At 42.4% G+C, this 21,251-nt stretch overlaps 2 protein-coding genes and 1 long non-coding RNA gene across 3 annotated transcripts; all 3 read left to right on the forward strand.

Annotated features, from left to right (window-relative positions):
• Window positions 1-4,629: 4,629 nt before the first annotated feature.
• LOC126927148 (uncharacterized) lies at window positions 4,630-7,737 on the forward strand. The gene is made up of 2 exons (XR_007715220.1): window positions 4,630-5,377; window positions 7,282-7,737. It is a non-coding gene; the product is annotated as an uncharacterized LOC126927148 (long non-coding RNA).
• An 8,637-nt stretch (window positions 7,738-16,374) lies between these two features.
• Window positions 16,375-18,966, forward strand: LOC126927157 (uncharacterized). The gene has a single exon (XM_050743470.1). It carries the CDS (start codon window positions 16,375-16,377, stop codon window positions 18,964-18,966), a length of 2,592 nt encoding a protein of 863 aa, XP_050599427.1.
• Window positions 18,967-18,981: 15 nt separating this feature from the next.
• LOC126927158 (uncharacterized) lies at window positions 18,982-20,220 on the forward strand. Its single transcript, XM_050743472.1, has one exon. It carries the CDS (start codon window positions 18,982-18,984, stop codon window positions 20,218-20,220), a length of 1,239 nt encoding a protein of 412 aa, XP_050599429.1.
• The last annotated feature ends 1,031 nt before the right edge of the window (window positions 20,221-21,251 follow it).

Consider the following 21,251-nt stretch of genomic DNA (forward strand, 5'->3'; position numbering starts at 1 on the left):
GAACGGTGAGAGTTGTAGGAAATGCAGGAACCCTAGGCACCGTGAGAGACGATCAAACTCTGAAGTTTTATTCTAATGTGAATACGGAGGAAAGCTCGGTATGGGTGTGCCCTTATGAACGAAGAACGCGGATTCGTTGCTTACATTTTTAGTTAGAAAGTGAGGGCAATAATCCGCGATGTCGATTGGTTGGGACCAATATTAGGAAGGAAGAGGGGAGGAAGAAACCTCCTACCAACTTGGGTCCTAGGCGACATTGTTTATAGGGAAACTCAGATTTTCCGTTAGATATATCTCCGCTTTTTTTCGTTAGGCTACTACCCGCTTTCTCCGTAATTCTTAAGAGCACATAATAAACCCAAGGACCCTTTCTAAAAACCGGCCGAAAATACTTCTAGAATTAGAAAGCCAGTTCGTTCGTGAGTGCCAAGGCGTGCAGACGTGTGTCCAGTGCCCGGCAAAGTCCCCAAAGCAGCACGTGACCATCCAGTTGCTGCTGAGTGCCGAGACGTGCAGACGTGTGGTCCAGTGCTCTGTGAAGTTCACAAAACTCCACGTGACGCCCATCTGTCGAAAGCGAATCCAACTAACCTAGCCAGGGGTTAACAGCCTCTCGACTAGTTCTTTCACACTGAATTAACTAGCTCGATGATGGCTCTATCATTTCCATCAGGCTCCCTGGAGCTAAATTATAACACCGCCATTTTTCCTCCCTCGTGGCAAGAGGGCAACACATTTATCCTGGTAAACGACCATCACACGAAAAAACGAAAGCTCGAACCGACCAAGACAAATGTAAACAAGAGTCAAACCAAACCATCAGCCAGCCAAGTGACCACCTACAATAGATTCTCAATACTGGAGTCCACGGAAGACTCCATGATTACAACCGAAAAGGTAAATAATCTCCATACTCAAAGAATTCCCCCTCCCCCACCGATATTCATTAACGACGTAATCGACATACAGTCAATGATTAAGACTATCGAAAAAGACATCAGCAAAGAGGACTACAAGTTAAAGATTAACAACAACTACGTGAAAATACTGCCGACCCACCCAGACGCCTATAGAAAGTAAAAACATAAAACGCTAAACACACATACCAGCTCAAACAAGAAAGACCACTTCGAGTGGTGCTACGCAACATCCATCACTCAGTCGATCTAGACGAACTAAAGTGCGAACTGTCAAATCACGGCCACGAAGTAACTAACATCAGCAACATTAGGCATAGAATCACAAAAAACCCACTATCCTTATTTTTCATCGATATAAAACAAAAACAAAATAACAAAGAAATCTACAACATCAACCAGCTGATGAACTCTATAGTTAAGTTCGAACCACCTCTTGTAAAGAAAGAGATAGTACAATGCAAAAGGTGCCAAAGGTACGGCCACACACAGAAATACTGCAATCACAACTTCCGGTGCGTAAAATGTGCAGGTAATCACCCCACTGACCAATGCACTAAATCCCCGGAAACCCCCGCCAAGTGTATCCACTGTCAAGGAGAGCATCCTGCGAACTACAAAGGATGCTCAGCCTACAAATCGCTACATAATATAAAGTATCCAAAACTGAGATCCAAGGACATAAACATACAAGAACCTAAACCCCAAAAACTCACCACACCAACAGTATCCTATGCGCAGGCAACGCAAGGAAACGTATACAACTCGAAAACACACAGTGTACACACAGAAAATAGAATTCCCACCCCACAAAGCACAGACAACTTTACCAGACTCGAAAAACTTATCGAGAAGCAAACTGAGCAAATTAACAACTTGCTGTCACTACTCACACTCTTCATGGACAAATTCATAAGCACAGAAGCAAAATAAAACCAATGCGAATAGCTCTGTGGAACGCCAACGGTCTAGCTCAGCACAAATCTGAACTAGAACTATTCTTAAAACAACAGCAAATCGATGTGATGCTCATATCCGAAACCCACTTCACCGACAAAAACTACCTTAAAATACACGGCTACAACTTCTACCACACCCAACACCCCAGCGGAAAGGCTCACGGCAGCACCGGAATCATAATCAAGTCAAACATCAAGCACTACGAACTTCAACCATTCCAGAAAGACTACCTCCAAGCAACAAACGTAGCAATAGAAGACTGTCATGGTACAATCACCACTTCAGCTGTATACTGCCCTCCCAGACACTCCATCGCCAAAGAAGACTTCGACTACTTCCTTGACACCCTGGGCAACAGATTCATAGCCGGAGGAGACTACAACGCAAAACACACCCAATGGGGTAGCAGACTGGTTACAATAAGAGGCAAAAACCTCCTCAACAGCATAATAACCAACAACCTCAACTACCTTACCACATACGAACCCACACACTGGCCCACCGACACAAACAAAATACCCGATCTCCTTGATTTCCTCATAACTAAAAATATCTCGTCAAGACACGTCCAAATCAATTCCTCGGCTGATCTCTCCTCTGACCATTCCCCCGTGATAGTAACAATCAGTTCAACTATCATCGAGAATACACCTAATGGCTCCATTCATAACCAACACACCAACTGGCAGCTCTTTAGAGAAGTCTTCACACACACAACTTCAGCCTCAACTTCACTAAAAACCAATGAAGAAATAGAAGCAGCCACGGAATACCTAAACACGAGCATAATAAACGCTATCCGCTTCTCCACACCGGCAATAACGTCCATCAGCAAACACGAATATCCCCAGTACATATTAAAAAAAATAGCAGAAAAACGTAGACTAAGAAGAGTATGGCAGACCCATAGAACACCGGAGGACAAACGCAAACTAAACAACGCAACTATAAAATTCCAAAACCATAAAAAACTACAATAATGACTGTTTACACAAATATCTCGCCAGCTTGTCCCCCACAGCCGACTCCAACTACTCACTATGGAAGGCCTCCAGGAAACTCACGCGCCCCCCACAAATAATACCTCCAATCCGCCGCCCGCAGGGTGGATGGGCGCGTAGCCCTATAGAAAAAGCCAACCTATTCGCCAAACACCTGACTGAAGTATTCCAACCCCATTCCTCCGTAGCTGCAACGGACGTCACCGAATACCTGCACACTCCCTTCCAAATGTCCCCTCCTATTCAACCCTTCACTTCTGCAGAGATCATAGAAGCAATCAGTCGCCTAAACCCCAAGAAAGCAGCAGGTCACGACCTAATAGGAAATAAAGCAATCAAGGAACTTCCCATAAAAGGGATTGCACTCGTCGCATCAATCTTTAACGCTATCCTCCGCCTTCAACACTTTCCCAAGGCTTGGAAAATCTCACTAATCACCCTCGTCCCTAAACCCGGTAAACCAATATATGAAACCACCTCTTATCGCCCAATCAGTCTTTTACCTACCCTGTCTAAACTATTCGAGAGGATGCTCACGAATCGTCTCCTTCCACTCCTAGAAGAATTGAAAACACTCCCTGACCACCAATTCGGCTTCCGAAAACAACACTCAACAGTAGAGCAAATTCACCGCATAACCCACATGATCAGCCAAACCCTTGAAAAGAAAAAATACTGTTCAGCGGTATTCTTAGACATCCAACAGGCATTCGACAAAGTATGGCATGGAGGGCTACTCTACAAGATCAAAAAGATCCTACCCCATCCATACTACTCCATCTTAAAATCCTACCTAACCAACAGACAATTCATAGTTAAATGCCTAGGCGCCTCTTCCGCAACATTCTCAATAGAATCCGGCATACTCCAAGGTAGTGTCCTCGGACCCCTACTGTTCTCCATCTACACTGCTGACTTACCTATATCAAACGAGGTAACAATAGCAACATTTGCCGACGACACAGCACTATTAGCTACCCACGCAGACCCGGCAATTGCCTCATCCACTCTCCAGCGAAGTCTCGACACCATGGAAAAGTGGTTCCAAAAATGGGGCTTCAAAATAAACGAAAAAAATTCTCTCATGTAACCTTCACGCTCCGAAAACAAACCTGCCCCCAGGTCACCATTAACAACACAATAATCCCAAGCAAGGACTCCGTAAAATACCTGGGCATGACCCTGGACAGGAGGCTAACTTGGAAAAAACATATCTCAGAGAAATCAAAGCAATTAAGGGAAAAACTAAGAAAACTCTATTGGCTCACGGGCCGACGCTCCAAACTAAACATACAGAACAAAATAACCCTCTACAAGGCCGTAATAAAACCTGTCTGGACCTACGGAATCCAACTATGGGGAACAGCAAGTAATTCCAACATTGAAATACTCCAACGCTTCCAATCGAAAACGCTAAGATCCCTATTAAATGCACCCCGGTATGTTACCAACGAATCAATCCACCGTGACCTCAAGATACCTACAGTCAAATATGAAATACACAAGTTCAGAAGCAGATATAACACAAGAGTCAACAACCACCACAACCCACTAGTCACCCAACTACTGGACACGACGGACCAGATCCGCAGACTAAAAAGAAAATACCCTCTAGATTAAATCCTTAGTTTCTACTAGAACCAACAATATAAAACTATTATAATCCATGTCATTGTATCACGCCAAACTAAGTTACTGAAAATTCTCAACGAGAATTGATTGTAAATATTCGAATAAATAAAAAAAAATGTAGTAGCATTGGCAATGAATCTATGCGGTTCCAACGTAAACAACCCGAGAGACGTTAAAAGTAAATCGTAGTTTTAAAAAATTGCTGCAGCGGAGTCGCCAATTTTAGAAACAACAAAACGAAGAATTCTATGTTGAGAGAACAGTGTTCGAGATGCGGGACAAACAGAACGGTATAGAGTTCTCTGTTAGAGGATTTTAAAAATTTGCCGACGGTCTAGCGATAATGGCGATATTCTTGTAGCTGCTTCGCAATTTGGAAGATTAAGTGTAAATATAATTATTAAGACAAAGTACTATTTTTATATTCTTATTTTATATCTCCGATTATCTTTTAATCTCTCTTTGGCTGTTTTCTTATCTAAACTCTGTTGAAAGGATTGAAAGTGAATTAATAGATGACGTACGCTAAGAACTCTACTCAAAATCTCAGTCTGTATCGTAAAATCATTTGCAGTGTACATGGAATCGAATAACAAGTGATACAATAATAATATAAATATCAGAATTGATGAAAATTGAGATCAAGAAATAGAAGTATAAAAAGAATATTAATTATGTTACATCAGATGGACGAGAGACTTCATCGATGAGACGGCATGATATCAACGACGAAAAATGGATCTGTCGGGTGTAGGACGAACCTTTCGAACCAACACTTTGGGACAAACGTTTCGCACGAATGAGGGGAAGGAACGTTCAGAAGGAACAGTTGGAACGAATACTTGGAACGAACACTTGGAACAAACGGTAGGTTGTTTTCACGAAAATAATCGGCCACCACGCTTCAATCTTGTTCTACAATCGTGCACCAAGTGTTCTTCCTATAATTGAATATCTCGTTCCGTTGTATCGGTGTATCGAACATCTTGAAGAGGCCAGGAGTTCTCTGGTTCTCTCTAACTCGCTACCGTAACACGATTGAAATATGCAGAATACGGTGTTCCGCGGTGGGAACAAATATTGGACGCTCGAAGTTTGGTATCCTCTACAATAGATGAAATGTAAATGACACGAATGTACCTATCAAATAAATTCCAAACTGTTCGGTATTTAAGCTTCAAGAGCACCAATTCATCACACCGGCGCGCAGCGTTGGATTTTATTTGTCAGTTCGAAACAATACGTGCTTTGTTTTCCTTACGCTGCTTTGTTCTTTTTATTCATCCTCTTTGTTTCAGTAGCCCAAAGTAGGGTTTTATAGGTGGGTAATTGGAGTATTACACTCTTTCTTTCTCAAACAACAGTTCGTTTTGTTCGAAGTTTTTATTCTTCTTTGGAAGTAGGAAACGGATTAGGGAATGTTTAGTAGTCAAGGGAATGTTTAGAGATTGCCAGGAACAGTCGGTACTCTCTTCAATTTCCTAAGGAACTATCCGCACGGTTCCCCGCCTTTATTTTATCGAAAGCTGAGGCACGTTTCTCAAACGAACACGACGGAGATCCACCAGGAAATAAACTTTGAAAGAGCAAAGGAACGCGACGGATCTTGGGACACGTCTTACTAAAGGATTCACTATGATTTCGTGTCGCTTTTACTGGCGGATATTGACGATGAATACTAATGCAACTATTTGATCGAATCGTGTAAAATACCTTTTGTCCGATCATCTCCATCTAATGTATTTTAATATACCTTAAAATAATAAAAGCTTAAAAATGTTCAAACGTTCGGTCAATTAGGATGCAATTCGTCCATAAAAATTACGATCAAAAGATTTGCTATGATTTCAGTAAAGTAAAGCATTTCAATTTTATTATCTCAGCTTTCTCGCGCAATCATTTGCAATTTTACAATTAGTCAACTGACTGATATCCTTAAGTTTATTTATCAAAGCTGCTGGTATAGACAATTACATAGTTGAAGTTTAAAAAATGTACGTAATATCGTTATTTTTCTCTGCTTTTCAATTTACGGAGTTCATCAGCATGGTTTTCAAGCGATTAATGCAATAAAACATACTTTAAAAAGTTCTTTATCTTCAAACCGCTCGTAAACTACGAGTCAGATAAAGGAGGTACTTCTAAACTCACGCGAAGATTATTAACGCTGTTTCCAGCAGAATTATCCAAAATCCGGAAGTACGTCAACGTGATAGTGTACTTTATCTGAGAAGAAGATTATTTTTTATTTCTATAACGTCAGAACTATCAGAAGAGCCAAGCGATCAATTCATAATTCTTCGTAGACAAATTTCGTAAATTTACAACGACGCATTTTTTAAAGAATATTGATTAATTTCAACTTTGGTTCATTTCTTTGTATTATATATTTTTTCATCCTGATTCCTTTAATACGAGTTTCATCTAATTCTATACGCGATCCTCGTTAACAGATTATTTGCGTTTATAATCTTCCAATTTCACGAGAACACACTAATCACCGTCTCTAGTCATTGATTTGCCATTAATTTATACATTTTGGAAAAATTGGTATACCATTACCGCAAGTGCACATGGCAATTCAAATGGTTCCGTACAATAGCGTATATTGCCTATTAAAGATGTTAATTTATATTTCGCCGGCAGGCTTCATTTAATTACTTAATGGAGATATTGAAACGTCATATTGACATGCAATCTCGGTACTGCGCCGAATATCTAAATTTTGTGGCGTACTAACCACATAAATGTTCTCTGGAATAATACCGCAGTCTAAACAACAGAACGTACACTGGTGGCAATGCGCAACCCTCTATTGGCAGTTATAGAGGGTGGATCAACGCCGCCGACGGTCAAAAGCAGCCACTTTCTCAACTTTACGATCCTCCCGCTCGATGTTTACTCATAGCCTGGTGAAAATAGCTTTAAGACTACCGGAGGTTTCAGTTCGATATTTTTATGGGGGCCACCCTCAAGAAAGACGAAAGTCAACCTTACCGTCACACTAATTACGCAAACATCGCTGATGATTCAGTTTCTTATCTAAAACTGTTCTTTCAGTAATCGCGAGAAATTTATTTTTACGGTTAATAATTTAGTAAACAATAGTTGTGGACTATATAACGATACATATATGTAGTATCTAAATGGGTCTTTATGTTGGGTAATGATGGATTATTATGGGTAATGATGTTTTGATTTAATAAATAATATTCGAAGCAACGAAATGATTACAATGCTGTCGTACGTCTTATTTTCATACGCGGCTTTCGACTTCCCGATTCACACTCTCCGGCTTCTACACTCGCTCGCTCTCGCTTCTCACTCAAACTGCACGCTTTTTGCATCCGTTCTCTCCGGCTTCTCAACTAACACTGCCTTTAGCGTTTCTGTGTCTTTTCTCGTCCTATCGGACACGTGTCCCGAAACGCCCGTGACCAGGGTCACGCAGCCCCTTTCCGCGAAACTATCCACTTGAAAGGACCGCATTGATGTACCCGACGATGCCGCGGCTTTCGCGACTTTGTTTACGGTTCGGCCGATATCTTAGGCCTTTTGTCCACGATATTACATATATATTCCGAACGAAGTTTGTTAAATGTTGCATAGGAAAAATATGATAAATGCTTTTTTGGTGATTTTCTAACTTTTACGCTACTTGATGATCAAAAGGAAACGCTTTAATATAACGGTAGAGTTTTAGTGAAAGTAACGATTTTTCGAATTCAAAGAAATCTTGTTTGGAAAGAATGTTTAAGGCACTGCCGAGATGTGACACATGTACTACAAATTAAAATGCATTTCTAGATTCGTTAAATATCAACTAACAAGCCGCTTGTTATCAAAACGTTCGTGTTCACAAAGTAAATAACAATTGATTAAACTGTGTCATTAACTATTTAATCCGAGTTCTTAACACTTAACTCGATTCTTCGAACGAGCTTTTCGAGACGCTTTAATTAAACGAAAAACCAGTGTTCCGTATTCACGTGACTTTCTAGTTAGCTCTTTGTACAATCTAGAATGTATTAATTAAGCCAGAAAGCGTAGAATTTGCTTGTAACTTTTGTTGTAATGTAACTTCCTCGGATGTAGAGATGGCGTTTTTAATTTACCCCCGTCACGATGCTAAACCGTAAACTCATTTCGCTCGCGTTTCCCTCGTCCATTGTTAAAGGTACGTAAATACCACTGTAATAAGAAATTTAATTCAATATGCCATTCTCCCACACGTTTCATTATGTTTCGAGCTTTCTATTTTCGCTTAAAGATTCTACAATGTCAATGATGTCCATCAAATTTTGATAAACTGGTTGAGAAAATGAGACGTTTAAAATTAATTTATCGACGATAGAAATGATATTTGCTGAGGGATAACCAGACAGAATTATTGGGGCGGCTTATTCGATTTCTCGAAAAACATACTGCCAAGATGTTTCTATATATATTACATATTACATACTAGTTCGTTGTCCGACGAATACAAAGAAAAAGTCGAGCAAACCTAACTAATCCTTCTACTCGTTATGGTGTAGCATAGTCAAGCTCGTAAGAGGGGTTAAGAAGCTTAGGTTAGTTCAACTTTAAGCCTATCGACATATTTCCTCAAACCAAATTGTTTTTTTTAACGGCAGTATCTCCGTGTCTTTTGTGATTCTTTCGAGAAGATATCATCGTCTTACTGGGATTAAGTTTGTTTAACGTCCTCGGAACTCCATTTTATCATCTAGCTTTACAGTGAACGCGTCAATCGAGAAAGGATTGATGGATTGAAAAAATTGCACTTGCGTGCGATGAACGGCGTTGACGCTTGACGGCCAAATATCGTGATATTTTTCAGTTTAAAAGGACCAACATCTTTCTCAATTTCCCGTAAACCTCTCTTTTTTCGATATAATATTCAAAATATTCGGACGTTGTGTTGTCACGAATTACTCAACATTTTTATCCTTAAATATATAATCTTTTAAGATACATATAAAACGTCTGTGTCAACGATTTTGTGCCATAAAATCATTGAGAAATAATTTTACAGGCCAGTCTCGTCTTTTTTACTCGCGATTAAAAAAAGAAGCTACAGTCGTTTGAATAAAAATTATTTTATATTACAATTTTGAATTACGTATCCGAGAGATATAAATAGGTTACCTGATGACAAATTGAAACAATTGTATTCGAAATCCCAGAATTTCCGGAGTTTTTCTTCAATCAAGCTCCAAATAAGCGAATTAAAATATAGAATATTAAAACCAGCTGTGCCACCGTAATTATAATCAGTCCGGTCAAAGAAGCACCATTCATTCGACAGAATTATTAAGCTCCAGAAAAACTTGCACGAGTTCAGAGTTTTGAAACGTTCCAAGTGATATGGCGATCACAGTTCTCTCAGATGATGACGGAAGAATTCAATTTGTTAAATTTGATACACACTGTAATCATTTTACCCATTTATTACAATTATCCTAATACGATGAATAACAAGAGATCAGAATTCAGGGGACTAGTTCAAAGGATAGTTCCAGTACAATGGATATCGGCGAAGCTGGATGAGATTAGTAGTAGAAACCGATATTAGTCAGACGGAGGACAAAAGCGCTGACAGTGCCGTTTAGCAATGAAACAGAGGATTCTTTGTACCCAAGGGAGAGTGGACACACGAAGACTGTAAATACTCGAAGACTGGATTACCTTCTCCTTTTCTTTCTTATACTGCAATTTCATAGAAACCGAGTCTGTAAAATAATCTCGGTTCTCCCATGCTGCTCTTATCTTCATATATTCTGCCGACCACAGATAGGAAATTTTGTTGCACACGCATATCGTCCGACTATAAAGATAGGTAATGCAGTGGAATCTCACTTGTCCGAGTAGGGACCATGGGATTTCGGATAATCGAGCAGTTCCAATGAAAAAGGTTCACCAGCTAATCCTCTCTATTTCTTTTTATTAGTTTGGGTAATAGGAACTGTCCACCTTGCACGATTGAACTAATGATACTTTACAAGTGATCGATAATAATAAATTATAATTTTAAATGTAAATTTTGGAAATTGCATGTTATGCAATTATCTTATATCGCGTAAAACTGTGAAATTGTAAAAAATACATGTACAATTTGCAGCTTGTCAATTGGCTAATAGCATTAGGTTGCTAAATTATTCTGTATGGAAGAAAATTGCTTCCGCATCGCGTTCTTCCGCATCTTATTTACTTTTATTTTACTCGACAAGAACAATAATGCGGCGAGCAATAAACTCGATTGTGAATAAGTCTTCAAAATGAACTCTCTTTTAATCGAATATTGATTGAAAAGTGTAATCTTCTCTGATGATTTGGAATTATACAGTCGCTGGAAAAATAAGACTATTTCTTTTCTGTTTCATCTCTATTCATGTTTCCAATCTCCATGGTTACTGACCGTTTACTTCGCGCGTTTACACTTAATATAATATTTAAAACAGTACTATTTTTAACTATTTTAACAGGAAGAAAGGAATCAAGGATTTTACTAATCGATTTGACCGGTTGTCCGCAACTAGCAATTATTTACAAATTTAGCAAGTGCAAATGAAACGAATAACGTTGCTTCGATTCGACCATGTGTCCGATGCATGATTATTTTGCCAACGCCCCAATTAGTAGCCCCCATGCGATTTCACGATTCTTCTTCTACGAAATCGAAATCCATCATCGGAAGTCGTTAAAACGTTGCTAATCTTGTGCGGTTCTTGATAGGAAATCCGAGTTTTTTCTCGCAATCTGCTCTCATCCATACCAACCACGTACAATCCAATTCAATTTTCATAACTCGCGTCTTTGAAATAATTTTACAACTCGCGGGTATTGTATCTGGTATAAAAGAACCACGTAATAAGAAAACCTCTGCGAAATAACAATGTATTGTTACATCAGCGGGACGCACGTGCATCGTTTCGCTGGTATTGGAAAGAATCGTAGTTTGATTATTTCATTTGTGCCTGTATGGAGAACCATGAAACGAAGTAGAGCGGTGCAATGCAATGTTTTCAGAATTTTCCGCCGCAGTAATTAATCGATTTTCACCGGGTTTTATTAAAACTTGTTAGGTAACATGCGTGGTACCGTGCAACGCATTCTACACGTGCCTTTTTAAATGATACACGAGCAATTAATTATCAAAATATCCAGGAAATGTGGTGCTGTGAAGATTTCCATGGAAATTAACTTGCGTACAGGTGATACCGGAAAGATTGAAAATATCAATTCGACGAATTAATACCAACGATGTAAATTATTTTCCCAATCGAGTTCTATGTTTGCTTATTTAATTGAAAGTTAACTCGTGTGCCTCATGACGATCGTGATAATTCTAAATCCACAACTTTTCCGTTCTTCTGTGTGTAAGGATTCGAATATTCCATCATTCGACAAAAATGAATTCTGCTCTGTTATTTTGAGGGCTCTTCGCCCAAACTATATTTCTCTATTATTAGAAAATTTATCGAAAGTGAGAGAGGAATTATTATCAATAAGCGCGCCCCCGTTTCAATATACTATAATAATTTTTCCATATAGTTGAAAGTTCTTTTTTCTCGGTTGAAGCTAAAATAAAATTCAATTATCCAAAATTTAAACCGTAACAAAGTTAAATTGCAATGTAGAAAAAGCTCGAAAAATAAAAATTCTCTATTAGTTCCTCTTCTAAAACAAATAGGCGCGATTGTATTAATCGATAAAGCGAAATTTTTATGCCCCGGGGAATGACGTCGCAACGCCAACCAACTTGAAAATCGATAGTCGAAGCTTAATGACGCCAATGATATTCCACCAACGTACGTAGCACCGTCCACGAAACTTCCTAGTTCAATTTACGCACGAAAAAGACTGCTATATTCTCGAACGAACGAAATCGATATTTCCAAGCGTGAATCACATCAACCAGAGAAACTGTATCTATGCAGAATTTTATTAACTGCAGCCGTGAGTTGAAAGATAGAGAGAAAGGGAAAGAAAGAAAAAGAGAAAGGAAGAGATTGTCCAGAAGTATTTTACCCGTTTTAAATTGTAATTTCCATTCACGTTGCTAGATTGAACAACAGGCTTTTAGTAACAGCTGCCATGGACGCTAGTAAATTGATTAAACGAACGTTTTCTTCACGCATTCCCGTACCTTCGTATTCCTGGAGTTTCATCTCGTTATTTTTAATGCGAATACTTACAGCTCGCCAGATTGTCGAATACTTAACCATCGAATAACGATCGAAATTTATTTTTCCACGTAAAAGTGGCTTGGAAAAAATATTCTTTGTCCTCGTTATTGTTGTTTCCTACTATATTACATTCTTAAAGTTTTGAAATTCCACTCAAAACGTACACGAAACTTTTTTCGAAATTAGCAGGTTCTGTTCTTTATGCAATCATATTTCGTCAGTGTTTACGATGTACTTTTGCCAAAATTACGAGACGCTAAGTGGTCTCTCCGCTTTATTATGTATTAATTCATGAAAAATGTGGACACACATTATACACAAGCTTTAGATAGCCAGGCCACTGTATATATCTTGTTTAATCCTATCACGGCCGCTATCGCACTTAGCCTCATTTAATATGATCCTAAATGTCTTGGGCTTCGATTTACGAGGTGCTAGCTCTGTCTTGTCGCGTATGGATCCGGTCGTCGTAACGGGTCATCATCGGGAATAAATACCATTGTAACGTGATATCCAATCTGGCCAGCTTGTGATCGAAACCGTGTTATAAAAGGGTTTATAGTCAACCGGTTTTTATTAAATTATTTTTCCTTTTCCAGACGCGTCTCGTCAAATTCGTTTGGCCAAACTGTATCTCGCTTCAAGGTTCACGCGTATACGTACACCACGAATAAAAATATAGAGCGATCATAAAATGAGCGAGAGCTGAGATTTACACGTTTCGATTGCACGTTTCCTTGCAGATGTAAGGATTTTGGTAAGTGTTTTTTTAGAATGCGAGCAATATGAATTCGCGAAGAATGATATCACGATGAATTGGAAAAATACTAGAAACATACAAGAATGTTAAGTGTATTTTGAAAAACAGTTCACGAGTTCCAGGTGGGAATTTTCGTGAGTCTATCTATTAAATTGTTTTCTAATGAAGAACGTATTTCATTCGAGACAAATTTTTATATTGTCTGTGCGTAACACATTATCGTAAATTGTGACTATACCGATAAGAGTCACTTTCGAAAGCTTTGATTTAGCATTCCGTTGATACACTGCTTGACTGCTGTTACGTCGCGTGAAAAGGTCCGCGCGACGTACTTTAATGTCTGACCGTCCAGACCCAAACGTCATTAGAGAACCCTCAATAAAACTAAGGCCCACCATAAACCGATTCTCATTAGCTTGCAGAAACCTTGAATCCTGCAAGCATTTTCGGTTTATAGCGGGTACTTAAAAGGTCCTTAGGTTTATTGAACGTTCTTAAATATTACGGAGTAAGCTGGTAGTTATGACGGGAAAAATTGTTAATTATATGACAGGGAAAATCAGGCATTTAGAGATTAGAAACATCTGGGTTTTCCCACGAGTCATGCCGTTAGGATGCTTCCATATCCCAACTTCAACCGTTAACGTCTTAGCTAATGGTAACGGGGATCTGTGTCCTCATGTTCATAACGGAAAGTACGAACAACGAATCAGCTTACTTCGTTCAAAACCTCCATCGTCATTGACACAGGTAGACGTACGAGTCAGTCGTTCGTAGTAGTACGAGTTAGTCGTTCGAGTAGTACGAATCAGTCAGTCGTTCGAGTCAGTCGTCAGTGCAAGCCACCCAAGTCAAACAGTCGGAGTCAAGCAGTCGACGTCTCCTCATTCAGTCTTTCGGTTGATCCTGTTGATTCGATTCAGTCAAAGTTGGATCTGATCAATCGCCACATCTACTACGACCCACGAGCCTTCCTCTCTCAGATTGGCAGTCAGAATCTGAGCAAGATCCAGGCAATCTTCAGACTCAACGACGTTACTATTGTGTGTGATTAAACGAAGCTGTTGGAGAAAAATATAATCATAACCCTACCAATCACGGAGTTATATTAATTCAACCACCCCTATTATCTTAACGGAAATCAGGGGATCGATCTACTCGCGGCGTCGATCATTAGAATCGTAACGGGAATTTACGACTCCCGTTGACGTGTTTCCTCGCGATTGCGTCTCCCCGCGATAGCTCGAAAATACATGGTCCTTCGAGCCGGATCACGTGCCAGTGTCAAGTAAGTGTCCACACACAGTGCCACGTGTTCCCTTTGAATCCAACAGCGGAAGTGTATCACTCCATTAAGGTCAGCGACGTCAGGAGCAACACCTTCAAAAGATATACACACTGGTCGAGGCACGCAACCAGGCAGCGTCCCGACGTAACTGAGTAATCAATTTAAGAAGATTTCAAGTCGATCCACATCCCGAATCATGCCGACCCCAGCTAAGATCAACAACTTGAGGAAACGACGTGATAAATTGTTCGAAGGCACGTTAACGACTATAAGGGACCGCATCGATAGATACGAACAGTCAGGCATGCAAGATCTTGCATATTTGAGATCATCTCAAGCCCTACTCAAAACCGGGTGGAAACGATTCCTATCACTCCAGGACGAGTTGGACGACATCGAGGACGAGGATATCGTTCAGGAACGCGTAGCGTCGGAACAGTACAGTTCCCTGGACGAGAGAATACAGCATCTCCGGGAAGGAAAGCCATCTTCAATCCCGCCGCCATCAAAGGGCACCGATTTTCCCGAAGCGAAAATGCATTTACCAGAAATGCGGCTACCAGCATTCGACGGGAAATTCGAAAATTGGAACGCATTTTTTAACACATTCAACTCGACTATCGACATGAACTCTCACCTAACCACCTTACAAAAATTCCATTATGTGCGGGCTTCCTTAGTAGGGGAAGCCGCGAGTTGTGTGAATTCTCTAGTTTTCCATGAGGAGAACTATCCGAAGGCGCTGAGCCTTCTCAAGCAGAGGTACGATTGTCCGCGACGCATCGTGTCATGCCATGGATTTGCAATCATTGACTACTCAAAGCTGACGCATTGTTCTCCAATGGCCCTAAGAGACTTGGCCAATGTCGTAAGACAGAACCTCGACGCACTAAGCAGTTTGGGACAAACCGTACATCCGAATAGCCTCATTCTTAATCTCATCAGCTCCAAACTACCCGATTACGTCAGGCAACAATGGGAGCTAACCTTGACCAACAAGGAGGTGCCTCAATACACCGATTTGCTAGATTACCTCGAGAATCTAGCGCTCACAGGCATCTCACCTTCCGATATCAAACAAATTAAAACACCGGACCAATCCAAAAGAATCCGACAGCGTAAGACACGAGGACAGACATTCACCGCATCCCGGGTCAAGAATTCCTGCCATTCTTGCAAGGGCCAACACTCCATTTGGCATTGCGACGCCTTCAGAGCCAAAAGCGTCAGTGAACGCTTGAAGGAGGTCAAAAGTGCACTCCTGTGTCTGAACTGCCTGAGTGCGGGACACACAACTCGGGATTGTCATGCCGGGTCTTGTAGGGTGTGTGGAGGTCGCCATCATACAATGCTACATCGGGACAGGCAAAAGGTAAGGTCGACTTCCTCCAATTCAGATCAAGGTTCCTCCCCTTCCAGCAGGAGATCATCGACATCCCCGTCAAAGACTCGGAAGGTCGCAAGGAAGCACAACCCAAGGACTTCACGGACTTCAAGTCCATCAACCAGTCCGAGACAGACACACAATTGACGCCAGGCACGCCGAACCCCAACAAGGACCGATCAAACCCGACCATCAGATCCCAAATTATTGTGCAATGACCTAGTAATTACAGCACAAGTTAACATGCTGACCGACAAACGGCAACCTATTCGTTGCCGTGCGTTGCTCGATACTGGATCCAGCATGAACTTCATTACTAGAAGACTAGCCGATTCCCTTGGAATAAAACAAAAGAAGTGTTCGGTCCCAATTGGGGTTCTCGATACTTTAACGACGACGGCAAGGCGATACATAACGGCTACGATCACGTCAACCGACGGCAGCTATGAACGTACAATAACGTTCCTCGTCATTCCGGCTATCTCGACCCTGATCCCAAGTCAACACATCGATCGCTCGACATTGGAAATACCAAAGAATATCAATCTGGCCGATCCACGATTTCATGTGCCAGGTCCGATCGATGTCTTACTGAGTTCAGGTACGACACTTGCTTCGATGTGCGTCGGACAGATTAATCTGACGCGACCAGACGAGCCGGAACTGCGTTTACAGAAAACCCGATTCGGCTGGGTAATCGGGGGGAGTCCAACTTACCAAATCGCGACAAATGCATTCCACGCCTCCACAACGGCTCTGCAAGCTGATCTCGCGCGGTTTCGGGAAATCGACGAAGGACCCCCGATTCAACATCTCTCAGAGGCAGAGCGACGATGCGAAAAACACTTCCGAGATCACGTCCGACGCACCAGCGAAGGACGATACATTGTCGCCCTTCCATTTCACAGCCAGCTCCCATCCCTTGGATCAACCAAGGCACTAGCGATGAGACGACTCGCATCACTCCACCGCCGATTCCAACGCGATAACTCATACGAAATCGCGTACAGTAATGTGATCCAAGAGTACATAGACTTGGGTCACGCGACGAAGATCGACCCTGGTCACCTCGCTAATCACGAGTATTATCTGCCACATCACAGCGTGATCAAGGAATCAAGCGACACCACTAAGCTCCGGGTTGTGTTCGATGGATCAGCGGCAAGCAACACTGGAGTATTGCTAAACGATACTTTGCTCACCGGACCAAAGTTGCAGGAGGATCTATTCGACATCCTACTTAGATTCCGGTCTCACCAGTATGTTCTAACTGGCGATATTGAAAAAATGTATCGCCAGATATTGATACGCCCAGAAGATAGGAAATATCAACAAATTCTGTGGCGCAATTCCGACGGTGAGATCGACTCCTATCAACTTAACACCGTGACGTTTGGGTTGTCAGCCGCTCCATACTTGGCCATACGGTGTCTCAAACAATTGGCAGACGACGAGGGACACCAATTCCCGCGAGCATCACTGGTATTAAAGCGAGACTTCTACGTAGACGACGCCCTCACCGGAGCTGATACGAAGGAAGAGGTACTGTCGATTCGGAAGGAGCTCACCGACCTTCTGCAATCAGGCGGCTTCAATATTAGAGGATGGGCGTCCAACGATTCGGACGTACTGAAGGGGCTATCCGAACAAGACAAATGCCGGAAGCTACAATTAGGTGAGTCTCAGACCCTAAAAACCCTCGGGGTTTTTTGGGAGTCCCAAGTTGATTCAATCCTCTATTCGGTCGATACCCTAGCTGATCTCCCACGCGTTACAAAGCGATCAATAAGTTCGGTGATCGCCAGAATTTATGATCCATTAGGATTGCTAGCTCCAGTGATAATTCGAGCAAAGATTATTTTGCAACATATATGGTCATTAAAGATCAACTGGGATGAATCACTTCCCGCGGATTTGCATACGGAATGGAGCCGGTACTACACCCAATTAGCGTTGATAAACAACGTCCGGTTTCCACGAAAAGCTGTAATACCAGCAGCGACTAGGATGGAACTCCACGGGTTTTGCGATGCCAGCGAGAAGGCTTACGGAGCCTGCGTCTATCTCCGCACCATTAGTTCCGACGGCTCCATCCAATCCCATCTACTCACCGCGAAGTCAAAGGTCGCTCCGCTCAAAACACAGACGATCCCACGACTCGAACTGAGCGGAGCACTCCGTCTGGCTACCCTGATCGCATCAATCCAGAAGGCCCTGACGATCGAGATCTCTCGGATCGTATACTGGACTGATTCCACCATCGTGCTCCAGTGGATCAAAACCTCGCCGCATATGTTAAAAACATTTGTGGCGAAACGAGTAGCCGAGATCCAACTCAAGACTAACCTCTCCGATTGGCGTCATGTACCCACCGCCGACAACCCAGCGGACCTCATCTCACGAGGTCAGACGCCCAAGGAGTTCCTGCGCCCGTCCATTTGGAAAAATGGACCAGAATGGCTCCAGCAAAACGAAGAGCATTGGCCAACATGGAACCCAACTACGTCGGGCGAAATTCCTGAGCAAAAGAGGTCACCCTGCCTGGCAGCGAACCCAGTCGACCATACGATATTAGAAAAATACTCGTCATGGTCAAAACTAACCAGAGTCGTCGCTCGCTGCTTTCGATGGAGACACAAGCAAAGCCGGGCAGTATCTCTAACAGTAGATGAGCTCATTTCGGCAGAAAATAGATTGCTTAGACTCCTACAAAACATCCATTTTTCGAAGGAGATTCGCTCACTACAAAAAGATCGGACCACGTCCGTGGGAGGGAAACTCCAACGCCTAAATCCTTTCCTCGACAATGAAGGGATAATACGAGTCGGAGGATGACTCACTAACTCACAGATGCCCTTCCACCAAAGGCATCCGATCATTCTGCCAAAATCATCAGTGACTGAGCTCATTATCGACCAGGAGCATCGACGCAACCATCATTCCGGAACCCAGGCCACACTATACGCTATTAGACAACGTTATTGGCCTGTCGACGGCCGAAGCCAAGTATGGCGCACCATCAAGAACTGCGTCCGTTGTTGCCGAGCCAATCCACCATCAGTAGAATATCTGATGGGAGACCTGCCGGAGTCACGGATCACCGAGTCGCGGCCCTTTACGAACATCGGGGTTGATTATTGCGGCCCGTTCTATGTCAAGGAGAGAAGGGATCGTAATCGCCGAAGGGTAAAGGTGTACGTCGCCATATTCATATGCCTGGCTACCAAAACCGTTCATATCGAATTAGTGAGCGATCTGACAACCGACGCATTCCTTGCCGCGCTCCGCCGGTTTATCTCTCGGAGAGGACATTGTGCGACCATCCTTTCGGACAACGGAACTAACTTCGTCGGAGCAAACAGGGAGTTGAAAGAACTTCACCTCCTATTACAATCCGACGACCATCAAGAAAGGGTGCAGACCTTCCTCACCGATCGGCAGATACAGTGGTCATTCAACCCTCCGAATTCACCACATTTTGGCGGTTTATGGGAAGCCGCGGTGAAATCATTTAAACGGCATCTTATTCGCACCGTTGACACGGAACTCTTGACCTTCGAGCATCTCAATACTCTGGTTATTGAGATCGAAGCGATGTTGAATTCCCGTCCACTTACTCCCATCTCAACAGATCCTAACGATCTCCCAGTCCTCACTCCCGGACATTTTTTGTTAGGCGACACATTTACCAACATTCGGGAACGAGATCTTAGGACAATCCAACCAAGCCACTTATCTAACTGGCAACGTATCCATCAGCTTAAGCAGGAATTTTGGAGTCGATGGCACCGAGAATATCTCAACGAATTAACCAGCCGTAGCAAATGGTACAAGGGCAAACATGGCATTCGTGAGGGCACAATCGTAATTCTCCGAGAAGACAACGTTCCACCTATGCATTGGCCCTTGGGCCGCGTCATTAAGGTCCACCCAGGAGCCGACGGAATTATACGGACAGCCACGGTGAAGACAGCGACGAGCATCCTGGATCGCGGCGTCAAACGATTGATTCCACTACCCTGTCAACCGGAATCGGAGGAACCCGGACAACCACGAACAGCGGAGAACGCAGACGAAAGTTCCCCCTGATACCATCCATGGACTTTTGATCGGGATCCTCTCAACGGGGGGAGGATGTTACGTCGCGTGAAGAGGTCCGCGCGACGTACTTTAATGTCTGACCGTCCAGACCCAAACGTCATTAGAGAACCCTCAATAAAACTAAGGCCCACCATAAACCGATTCTCATTAGCTTGCAGAAACCTTGAATCCTGCAAGCATTTTCGGTTTATAGCGGGTACTTAAAAGGTCCTTAGGTTTATTGAACGTTCTTAAATATTACGGAGTAAGCTGGTAGTTATGACGGGAAAAATTGTTAATTATATGACAAGGAAAATCAGGCATTTAGAGATTAGAAACATCTGGGTTTTCCCACGAGTCATGCCGTTAGGATGCTTCCATATCCCAACTTCAACCGTTAACGTCTTAGCTAATGGTAACGGGGATCTGTGTCCTCATGTTCATAACGGAAAGTACGAACAACGAATCAGCTTACTTCGTTCAAAACCTCCATCGTCATTGACACAGGTAGACGTACGAGTCAGTCGTTCGTAGTAGTACGAGTTAGTCGTTCGAGTAGTACGAATCAGTCAGTCGTTCGAGTCAGTCGTCAGTGCAAGCCACCCAAGTCAAACAGTCGGAGTCAAGCAGTCGACGTCTCCTCATTCAATCTTTCGGTTGATCCTGTTGATTCGATTCAGTCAAAGTTGGATCTGATCAATCGCCACATCTACTACGACCCACGAGCCTTCCTCTCTCAGATTGGCAGTCAGAATCTGAGCAAGATCCAGGCAATCTTCAGACTCAACGACGTTACTATTGTGTGTGATTAAACGAAGCTGTTGGAGAAAAATATGATCATAACCCTACCAATCACGGAGTTATATTAATTCAACCACCCCTATTATCTTAACGGAAATCAGGGGATCGATCTACTCGCGGCGTCGATCATTAGGATCGTAACGGGAATTTACGACTCCCGTTGACGTGTTTCCTCGCGATTGCGTCACCCCGCGATAGCTCGAAAATACAACTGCTGTTCCACACGGTTGAAGGTTCTT

The sequence above is a fragment of the Bombus affinis genome, unplaced genomic scaffold, assembly GCF_024516045.1.
Source record: "Bombus affinis isolate iyBomAffi1 unplaced genomic scaffold, iyBomAffi1.2 ctg00000075.1, whole genome shotgun sequence".
NCBI classification, from domain to species: Eukaryota; Metazoa; Arthropoda; class Insecta; order Hymenoptera; family Apidae; genus Bombus; species Bombus affinis.